This window comes from Bubalus kerabau, chromosome 9 (genome assembly GCF_029407905.1).
Source record: "Bubalus kerabau isolate K-KA32 ecotype Philippines breed swamp buffalo chromosome 9, PCC_UOA_SB_1v2, whole genome shotgun sequence".
In the NCBI taxonomy this organism is placed as follows: Eukaryota; Metazoa; Chordata; class Mammalia; order Artiodactyla; family Bovidae; genus Bubalus; species Bubalus kerabau.
The window spans coordinates 83085269-83096878 of NC_073632.1; the positions used below are offsets into that span (position 1 = coordinate 83085269).

Genomic DNA, 11610 nt, shown 5'->3' on the forward strand with positions numbered 1-11610 from the left:
GAAGATGTACTGATATCATAAACCCTTTGATAGGACGGGCTGGTAAAGATAACGTCATTTCTGTGGTATTATTGCCCAAAGGGAATAATCTCACTCTAATGAGGAAACCTCAAATGAACCCATACTGAGGGACAAGTCTGAGGGAAAGGTGACCAGGACTCCTAAAGTGTCAAGGACAGGAAAGCAAACAGAGACTGAGGAACTCACAGATTGGAGCAGAGGAAGGAGACAGCAACTGAAGGTAACTGGGATCCTGGCACAGGAAAGCAGCATTAGTGGGGAAAAAAGGGTGAAACTGAAACAAAGTCTGTAGTTTAGTGGATAGTGTTACACTGTTGTTGTTTAGTTGCTAAGTTGTTTCTGACTCTTTGGGATCCTATGGCCTGTAGCCCTCAAGGCTCCTCTGTTCATGGGATTTCCAAGACAAGAATACTGGAGTGGGTTGCCATTTCCTTCAACAGAGGATCTTCCCAACACAGGGTTCGAACCCGTCTCTTGCATTGGCAGGCGGATTCTTTACCACTGAGCCACCTCGGAAGCCTGAACAGTGTTACATCAATGTTAATTTCACGGTTCTGAACACTGTATGGTTATATAAGATCTTAAAATTAAGAGAAACAGGGTGAGGGGGTTCATGAGAGCTCTATTATTTCTAGAGCGTAAGTTTCATATTAGCTCAAAATTAAAAGCTAAAAAGGAGAAAGCAATGAAAAAAATTTAATTAGTTCACTGGAATCATTTGTGTGTGTGAAAAATATCTTAAAATAACCTCCGTGAAATAAAATACCTGATACTGCTGTGTTTATATCAAAGAAGAAACACTTCAACAAATACCCTCACTGTGTTAAATGTAGCATATTAGTTCTAACAAGCAGAGATACTTTAATATTTAGACCATATTCGAAAGCTCCAGACCTAGAGTTGGCTCCTTTGTTCATAGACACAATAAACTCTATTTTTTCCCTCTTTGGGGATTTTGGGAAGCTCTTCTCGAGGGAGGCACACCGCAGGTGAGATGTCAAGTCTGAACAGGAGTTAGCCAGAGACAGAGTGGGCTGGAACATTCCAGCACAAGGAATTGCAAGTATGAAGTCCCTGTGATGCAAAACAGTTTGGTTTGCTCTAGGAACTGGAAAACGTCCACAATAGTAGGAATTAAGTGGTGTGAGTGAGGCTGAAGAGACTGGCAGGAGGGGTCACATAAGACCACACAGGAGACTTTAGAATGATTCTATCAGCAGTGAAGGTTTCTGAAGGGTTTGAGGAGAGGAGATAGTGACTTTGGCAAGTCATCTCCTCCCACTCTCTGTTACTGACTTTAAATGCTCATTAATATTATGCTGACCAGGATTCTTTATCTGCAGTGATGAATAAGACATGGGATTAGGCCAACAGGACCAGACTGCCAAACCATAGTGATGAATTTCCTAATGAAACTTCTGTCCCTGGAGAGTTGATAGAGTCGAGTTTGTGTCCCTCCTGCCTTGTGGGTGTGGTACAGATGTTCCAAATTCCTTTAAAAGTTGACCTGAAATGAAATACCAAGAACTTTCCTAAAATGCTGATGCCACATTGAAATTTTTTTTTTCCTTTCTCTTTGGATGTTTGGTATTGTAGTACAGCCCAATCCAATCACAGAGTTGCGTGACTTCAAATTTTTGTGCCAAAATTTTTGAAATATTAAAGCCTTTACTACTGGAATGTGGCAATGTCATATAATTCTTAGAAAGTTCACATGGCTCTTCAGATATGGTGGTGGAACCAACAAGATGGGATAGCTCTCTATCCACATGAACACATGTACCTTCTCACCTGATTTTCCCATCAGCTCTCAGCGTGCCTTGAGGCCCAGAAGAGGACAGGAATGTTTTAAGATGAGCCAAGAAAGTACCTGGGTCAGGAGAGAGTTTTTTTGTTTTTTCCCCTAATTTTGCTTTGAAGCCAAGAATATTATTACCTTCTAATGTCAGCCTTCCAATCCAATTAAGAAGCAAGCTTTATTTATTTGATTAGAAATAGAAACAACCAAATTCCTGTCAGTTAGTTGAAGCTCAGTATCTGGCTAAGTCAGGAGCAGTCTCTTCCTGTTCAGCTTACCTAGGAATATTTATCACAAGAGAAAAGAATGACACTTTCTGGTAACTTCAGGATTTAGAAGAGAAAGAGAAGCTTTTTGTGCATAACGTCTATTGTCCAAAAATCTCTCCAAGATCTATATGCACACTTTTCTTTTAATTATACTGAACTTTTGCAACTTGTTCTTTGATTACTAAGGACACCACAGTTTCATGGACAACTTTTTGCATTCACAGTCATTGTTCAGTTCTGGATTAAAAACATAGAAGCCTGGGCCAAATCGCACAAAACACAGTATTTCAAGCTCTGTTGCTTGAAATTAAAAAAAAAAAAAAGAGAGAGGATCCTAGATACCTTTAAAAACATTCTTTTTCTCGTACACCAGAAATGCAGAAGGAAAACAGAAATCAGTTAATGAATCATTCTGATTTACTGGCTTGCAGCTGGTAGAGTTAAAACTTAAAAACAAAACCAAAAAAACCTGTATCACAGATCAGTTCCAAGTTTTGTTACTTCTGAAAAATCAAAAGGCATTTACATGTACGTGGTCAAAACGGCGAAGGAAAAAAAAAAAAAAAAAGACTTGCCCAGGAAAGGGATCTTACTTTAGAAACGTTGCCCCTTTCTAGCTCCTGTCCCCTGCGAGCCCAACTCTTTTCCGGAGTTCGGTTCTTTAAAGCGCAGGCATCGCCTCCTTTCCTGGGGTGCTCCCTGTAGAAGGGCAGCTGGTCCGTGGGGCCGCAGCGGGGGTGGCGACAGCCTGCGACGTGGGGACAAGTGCAATGTGCAAAGGCACTGTCGCCGACCGCAAGTTACCAGCTGCGGGTCCACTCGGAGCGACTACCGTCAACCTGCCTCCACCGTCACCCGCAACCCTCGCAACAAGTTCTCAGCGCACGCGAGGCAGCGGCGTTTTTTCCCCGGGCTCCCTGGCTCCCCGCGCGGACCTCCGCTCCTCCTGCTCCACGCGCCTGAAAGCAAAAGGCGGGGTGGAAGAAATCAGTCGGAGCTGGGCGGCCGGCTGGCCCCGGGCGCGATACTCCTACCTGCCCGTCCCGTCGGAGCGGCCACCAGCAGCAGGAACAGCAGGGCCAGGAGGCCGGGTGCCGGGGCTCCTCTGGCCGCCGCCCTCGCTGAGGGTCCGGGGGCGCACATGGGCGCCGGAGCTGAGTCACATCTTTACAGGCAGCCGTCAGCGTGGGACTCCCCCTCGGGCCGCGGGCGCTGGGAGCGCTGTCTCCCCTCCGCACCCTGGGCCAGGGCTCAGGCTGCTCGCCGCGCTCCAATTGGCTGGGTGCCCGGGGAGGCGGAGCTGCGGCGGAGCCCCACCCGCGTCCCGCCGGAGCCGGGGCTGGGTGCCAGCGCCAGGGGAGTGTCCGACTTCTCCTCTAAGCCCGTCGGGCTAGCAGCTCCGAGAATCCTTGACTTTCCACCTCCCTAACCAACAAGGTCACTTGTTACTGTTGTTTCGTCTCTAAATCGTGTGGTTCTCTTTTGCAATCCCATGGACTGTAGCCCACCAGGCTCCTCTGTCCGTAGGATTTTCCAGGCAAGAATACTGGAGGGGTTGCTATTTCCTTCTCCACGGGATCTTCCCCACCGAGCGATGGAACCCACCTCTCACACTGCAGGCAGGTTCTTTACCGCTGTGCCACTGAGGTCAAGTCCAAGGAGGTCACTACTGCAGGGAAAACTTCCCTCCCGACTGTTTAAACAGTTCCTCTTAGCAAATTCTTTCTGTTAAAGTAAACAGTGTGTTTTCTGTTTTCCTAACTGGACTCATTGATTTGGGAAGAGTTTGGAGAAGGAAATGGCAACCCACTCCAGTATTCTTGCCTGGAGAATCCCATGGAAGGAGGAGCCTGGTGGGCTACAGTCCACGGGGTCGCAAAGAGTCGGACAAGACTGAGCGACTTCACTCACTTTCACTAGGAAGGACAACATTTTATGTTATCAGTGGCTTTATGTTATCAATGGGCTTCCCAGGTAGCACCAGTGATAAAGAACCCACCTGCCAATGCAGGAAACATGAGACGCGGGTTTGATCCCTGGGTCGGAAGATCCCCTGGAGGAGGCATGGCAACCCACTCCAGTGTTCTTGTCTGGAGATCCCCGTGGACAGAGGAGTCTGGTGGTCTACAGTCCATGGGGTGGCAAAAGAGACCCACATGACTTAGGGACTAAACACATAACACACAATGCTGCTGCTGCTAAGTCGCTTCAGTCGTGTCCGACTTTGTGCGACCCCAGAGACGGCAGCCCACCAGGCTCCCCCGTCCCTGGGATTCTCCAAGCAAGAACACTGGAGTGGGTTGCCATTTCCTTCTCCAATGCATGCAAGTGAAAAGTGAAAGTGAAGTTGCTCAGTCGTGTCCGACTCTTGGCGACCCCATGGACTGCATGCAGCCCACCAGGCTCCTCCGTCCATGGGATTTTCCAGGCAAGAGTACTGGAGTGGGGTGCACACAATACCACTTCTCAAAACAAAACCTTAAGAGTTGGAGGAAGATTTGATGAGATAAGATTCCATAGGATTTTAAAAGGCTTCCCTTGTGGCTCAATCAGTAAAGAATCCACCTGCAGTGCGGGAGACCTGGGTTTGATCCCTGGGTTGGGAAGATCCCCTGGAGAAGGGAAATGCTGCCCACTCCAGTATTCTGGCCTGGAGAATTCCATGGACTGTATATAGTCCATGGGGTCGCAAAGAGTCAGACACGAGTGAATGACTTTTACTTCTTTCACTAAAGCAGTTAAGTCCCTTTCTGGATTTTAAATACTAGATATACACACACACACTCTAAAGTGTCACTCAGCCATAGCAAAGAATGAAACATTGCCATTTGCAACAACATGGATGAACCTAGAGAATATTTACTAAGTGAGACAAAGACAAATATGTGCTATCACTTATATGTAGAGTCTAAAATATAATACAAATGAATATATATACAAAACAGAAACAGACTTACAGACATAAAAACTAACATGGTTACCAAAGGGGAAAGGGAAGGAGGGATGGACAAATGAGAATGAGATTAACAAATACAAACTACATAAAACAGATAAACAGCAAAGACTTAATGTAGAGTACAGGGAACTATATTCAACATCTTGTAGTAATCTATTTGGAAAATAATCTAAAAATATGTGTACAAATAACTGAGTCATTTTTTTCTCTATCTGAAATTAACACAATATTGTAAATCAACTATATTTCCATTAAAAATTAGTCTAGCACTATCATTATTACTTCAATTCTGGTGGATTAAACATGATGTATATTTGCCACAGAAGTATTTTGAGTTGATCATTTTTAGTATCTAAACCTTAAGACTTGTGTGTGTTTTGGTTCCAATGTGAATTGTTCACGTCCCTAAAAGGGCTGAGGCAAATATACATAACTTTCCCTCCCTGTCTCCCAACCCCCCCCCCTTTTTTTTTAAATTGATGTATAGCTGATTTACAATGTTGTGTTAATTTCTGCTGTCAGCAAAGTGATTCAGTTCTACATATATATTTTTTCATATTCTTTCCCATTATGGTTTATCACAGAATATTGAGTATAGTTCCCAGGGATCTATAGTCCCCTAACACTTCTTAACTTGAGCAGGAACAGTTTATTGTTTCCTTCTTCTAGGAAGCAGAAATGGGGCATGCCTGAGACATAGAGTCCTTCCCACTCTTAAGTGGGTGCCCCTTGTTTGTGAGCCAGCCCTCTTCTGTGTGCCCTTGCCTCCCTCCCTCTCTCCCTTCCTCCTCACCTTCTCCTGGGCACTGATCAGACAGTAAGTCAGAATTTTTCGGTCTCATACCTGTGAACACACTCACATTTCTGTCCTCAGTTGCCTATGGCTTTTGCAGGATGAGTGTGACCTGAGAAATTGCTAGGCCTTCAGTTGTTGCCCATGCATTGAAGAGGACAGACATGACTTTTGCTTTTAGCTGTGACCTGGAATTCACCTTAGGGCGTTTCCTTAGTACCTTTAAATTCTACCATCTTCTCACTATTGTGAACTTCAGTAAGAGACAGTCTGAGTCCCTCCCAGTCTAAACCTCTCAGGTTGAAATAAATTCTAGTATATCCTTCCACAGATTTTTGAAATGACTCAACACATTCAGATCTTCTCCTCAAACATTACAATTCTTCTTGCCATGACTTATCACACTGGGATCTTAGTTCTGTGAAACCTGATGTATGAGTTTCTGGGCTTTCTGTTCAGAAAGGTCATAAACCAATCCTTCTCATCCCAGCCCGGACATTAATACCACAAACAGATAGTATAAATTTTCTGTATTCCAGTTTAACTCCTAAACAGTTTTCAGGGGTAATATCATCATCGTCATCTGAAGTTACTGTGTTCTTATTGTCAGCCAGGTACCAACTAAAATGTCTATATTTGCTGCTTTCTTTAGTCCTTAAAACAATTCTATGAATCAGTTATGTTACCCCGAGTTACAAAAGGAGCAAACAGGCTTGTACAGATGGTTTACTTAAAGGGACAGAACAAGGATCTGAATCCTGGTTAATGCAATTCCAAAGGCTGTATTTTAATGACTTCCTTGTATGCCTCTTATATTAATACGTAACAAAATGAATCACATACATATGAGGGGTGAACTGTGAAATAGCGCACATAGTAAGACACATTCTTATTAATTTATGAAAATGCAGCATGAGTTGATTTCCTTAGTGTAAACTACCCTGTGAGTGAAAAGAGATGCCATTCCTGCACACCCAAGCATGAACAGGGCAGGATCAGAATGTAATAAGGCTACTGCTCTAGGAGTGCACCTGAATGTTAGGGGACAGGTAGCAGTTAGAACATGAGGGGTGGCAAGATAAAGTTCTCTGAAAAGGGTTGGGGGTGGTGGCAGAAAAGGAGAGTTCTGGGGAAATAGTAAGCATCCAGTATTTAGAGGATTTCTACAGTCCTTTTAGGCTACTCTGCCATGCTCTCTTCATTGAATGAACTACTCTGTGGCTATATGGGGCCACTAGTAATTTTTGATATGCTGTCTGCTTAAATCCAAATTATATCTAATGTTTCAAATCCTATGGAATCTTATCAAATCTTCCCCCCAACTCTTGAGTTTTTATATTGGGAAGTGGTATTGTGTCCTGTGTGTTCAGTCACCAAGTCATGTCTGACTCTTGTAACCCCATAGACTGTAGCCTTCCAGGCCTCTCTGTCCAGGGGATTTCCCAGGCAAGAATACTGGAGTGGGTTGCCATTTCCACCTCCAGGGGATCTTCCTGACCCAGGGATTAAACCCATGTCTCCTGTATCTCCTGTGTTCCTTGTGGGTTCTTTACTGCTGAGCCACTGGGGAAGCCCCTTTGAGAAGTGGTACACGCTTTTTTTTTTTTTTAATTTAAGTTTATTTATTTTAATTAGAGGTTAATTACTTTATTTTAAAAATGTTTTGTAATTGTGAAGTCTAATATGTATACAGAAAAATGCACAAATGTAGTTATTACAGCTCAGTTCAGTTCAGTTCAGTTGCTCAGTCATGTCCGACTCTTTGCAATCCCATGGACTGCAGCACGCCAGGCTTCCTTGTCCATCACCAGCTCCTGGAGCTTACTCAAACTCATGTCCTTTGAGTCGGTGATGTCATCTAACCATTTTATCCTCTGTCATCCCTTTCTCCTCCTGCCTTCAATCTTTCCCAACATCAGGGCCTTTTCCAAGGAGTCAGTTCTTTGCATCAGATGGCCAAAGTATTGGAGTTTCAGCTTCAGCATCAGTCCTTCCAATAAATATTCAGGACTGATTTCCTTTAGGATTGACTGGTTTGATCTCCTGGCAATCTAAGGGACTCTCAAGAGTCTTCTCCAACACCACAGTTCAAAAACATCAATTCTTCAGCACTTAGCTTTTTTTTAATAGTCCAACTCTCATATCCATACATGACTAATGGAAAAACCATACCTTTGACTAGATGGACCTTTGTCGGTAAATGTAGTGTCTCTGCCTTTTAATATGCTGACTAGGTTGGTCATAACTTTTCTTCCAAGGAGCAAGTGTCTTTTAATTTCATGAATGCAGTCACCATCTGCAGTAATTTTGGAGCCCCCCAAAATAAAGCCTGTCACTGTTTACATTGTTTCTCCATCTATTTTCCTTGAAGGGGTAGGACTGGATACTACGATCATAGTTTTTTGAGTGTTGAGTTTTAAGTTTAAAACTTAGTTTAAAACTAAGTGTTAAGTTTTAAGCCAACTTTTTTTCCCCTTTATATATATATATTGTGAATTTATTTATTTTTTAATTGAAGGATAATTACTTTACAGAATTTTGTTGTTTTCTGTCAAACACCAACATGAGTCACCCATAGGTATACATATATCCCCTCCCTTTTGAACCTCCCTCCCATCTCCCTCCTCCATCCCACCATTCTAGGTTGATACAGAGCCCCTGTTTGAGTTTCCTGAGATACACAGAAAATGCCCATTGGCTTCTTTTCTACACATGGTAATGTAAGTTTCCATGTCACTCTCTGCATGCATCTCACCCTCTCCTCCTCTCTCTGCATGTTCATAAATCTGTTCTCTATGTCTGTTTCTCCATTGCTGTCCTGCAAATAAACTCTTCAGCACCATTTTTCTAGATTCTGTATATATGCAATAGAATATAATATTTATCTTTCTCTTTCTGACTTACTTTACTCTGTATAATAGGCTCTAGGTTCATCCACCTCATTAGAACTGACTCAGATCTGTTCCTTTTTATGGCTGAGTAATATTCCATTGTGTATATGCACCACAACTTCTTTATCCATTCATCTGTCGATGGACATTAAGGTTACTTCCATGTTCTAGCTATTGTAAATAGTGCTACAGTGAACAATGGGATACATGTGTCTTTTCAATTTTGGTTTCCTCAGGGTATATGCCTAGGAGTGGGATTGCTGGGTCATATGGTGGCTTTATTCCTAGTTTTCTAAGGAATCTCCATATTGTCTTCCAGTGGCTGTATGAGTTTACATTCCCCAAAACAGTGCAAGAACATTCCCTTTTCTCCACATCCTCTCCAGCGTTTATTGTTTGTTGATTTTTTAATGGTGGCTATTCTGACTGGTGTGAGGTGATATCTCATTGTAGTTTTGATTTGCATTTCTCTAATAATGAGCAATGTTGAGCATCTTTTCATGTGTTTGTTATCCATCTGTATGTCTTCTTTGGAGAAATGTCTGTTTAGGTCTGTTCCCACTATTTGATTGGGTTGTTTGTTTTTCTGGTCTTGAGTTGTATGAGCTGCCTATGTATTTTAGAAATGAATCCTTTGTCAGTTGTTTCATTGGCTATTATTTTCTCCCATCCTGAGGGTTGTCTTTTCACCTTGCTTATAGTTTCCTTTGCTGTGCAAAAGCTTTTAAGTTTAATCAAGCTCCACTTGTCTACTTTTGTTTTTATTTCCATTACTCCAGGGGGAGTAGAGGATCTTGCATTGATTTATGACATTGAGTATTCTGCCTCTGTTTTCCTCTAAGAGTTTTATAGTTTCTGGTCTTACATTTAGGTCTTTAATCCATTTTGAGTTTATCTTTGTGTATGGTGTTAGGAAGTGTTCTAATTTCATTCTTTTACATGTTGCTGTCCAGTTTTCCTAGCACCATTTATTGAAGAGGCTGTCTTTACCCTAGTGTATATTCTTGCCTCATTTGTCAAAAATAAGGTACGCATAGGTACATGGGTTTATTTCTGGGCTTTCTGTCTTGTTCCATCAGTCTATATTTCTGTTTTTGTGCCAGCACCATACTGTCTTGATGACTGGAGCTTTGTAGTATAATCTGAAGTCAGGAAGGTTGATTCCTCCAGTTCCATTCTTCTTTCTCAAGACTGTTTTGGCTATTTGGGGTCTTTTGTGTTTCCAAATGAATTGTGAAATTTTTTGTTCTAGTTCTGTGAAAAATGCCATTGGTAATTTGATAGGGATCACATTGAATCTGTAGATTGCATTTGACAGTATAGTCATTTTCACAATATTGATTCTTTCTACTTAGGAACATGGAATATCTCTCCTATCTGTTTATGTCGTCTTGGATTTCTTTCATCAATGTCTTATAATTTTCAGTATATAGTTCTTTTATCTCCTTAGGTAAGTTTATTCCCAGATATTTAATTCTTTTTGTTGCAGTGGTGAATGGGATTGATTCCTTAATTTCTCTTTCTGATTTTTCATTGCTAGTAGATAGACGTGCAAGTGATTTCTGTGTATTGATTTTGTATCCTGCAACTTTGCTAAATTCACTAATTAGCTCTAGTAATTTTCTGATACTATCTTTAGGATTTTCCATGTACAGTATCATCTGCAAGCAGTGAGAGCTTTACTTCTTCTTTTCCGATCTGGATTCCTTTTATTTCATTTTCTTCTCTGGTTGCTGTAGCTAGGACTTCCAGAACTATGTTGAATAATAGTGGTGAAAGTGGATACCCTTGTCTTGTTCTTGAACTTAGGGGGAGTGCTTTCAGTTTTTCACCATTGAGAATAATGTTTGCCGTAGGCTGATCATATATGGTCTTTACTATGTTGAGGTAAGTTCCTTCTATGCCCATTTTTTGAAGAGTTTTAATCATAAATGGGTGCTGAATTTTGTCAAAGGATTTTTCTGTATTTATTGAGATTATCATTTGGTTTTTATCTTTCAATTTGTTAATATGGTGTACCACATTGATTGATTTGCGTATACTGAAGGATCCTTGCAACTCTGGAATAAACCCAACTTGATCATGGTGTATGAGCTTTTTGATGTGTTGCTGAATTCTGTTTGCTAAAATTTTGATGAGAGTTTTTGCATCTATGTTCATCAGTGATATTGGCCTGTAGTTTTCTTTTGTGTGTGTGTTGTCTTTGTCTGGTTTTGGTATCAGGGTGATGGTGGCATCATAGAATGAGTTTGGAAATGTTCCTTCCTCTGCAATTTTTTGAAAGACTTTTAGAAGGATAGGCATTAGTTCTCTAAATGTTTGATGGAATTCTCCTGTGAAGCCATCTGGTCCTGGGCTTTTGTTTTTTGGGAGATTTTTGATCACAGCTTCAATTTCACTGCTTGTAACTGGGTTGTTCATAATTTCTATTTTTTCCTCGTTCAGTTTTGGAAGATTGAACTTTTCTAAGAATCTGTTCATTTCTTCCAGGTTATCCATTTTATTGCCATGTAGTTGTTTATAATAGTCTCTTGTAATCCTTTGTATTTCTGCATTGTCTGTTGTAACCTCTTCTTTTTCATTTCTAATTTTGTTGAGTTGATTCTTCTCTCTTTTTTTCTTGATGAGTCTGGTTAAAGGTTTGTCAACTTTATTTATCTTCTCAAAGAACCAGCTCTTAGTTTTATTAATCTTTACTATTTTTTCTTTCATTTCTTTTTCATTTACTTCTGCTCAGATCTTTATGATTTCTTTCCTTCTTTTTTTTTTTTTTTTTTGTTTCTTCTTCTTCATTTTCCAATTGCTTTAGGTGTAAAGTTAGGTTGTCTATTCAATATTTTCTTGTTTCTTGAGGTAGTATTGTATTGCTATAAACTTCCCTC

The 11610-nt window shown here is 41.3% G+C and overlaps 1 protein-coding gene across 1 annotated transcript in view; it reads right to left on the reverse strand.

The window, feature by feature from the left end:
• The window catches only part of IL20RA (interleukin 20 receptor subunit alpha), a 32529-nt gene extending 29173 nt beyond the window's left edge, over window positions 1-3356 (reverse strand). Inside the window, exon 1 of the mRNA XM_055535733.1 lies at window positions 3123-3356. Coding sequence (XP_055391708.1) covers window positions 3123-3231 — 109 coding nt within the window. The 5' untranslated portion in view covers window positions 3232-3356. The remainder of the gene's footprint in view (window positions 1-3122) is intronic.
• Window positions 3357-11610: the final 8254 nt, after the last annotated feature.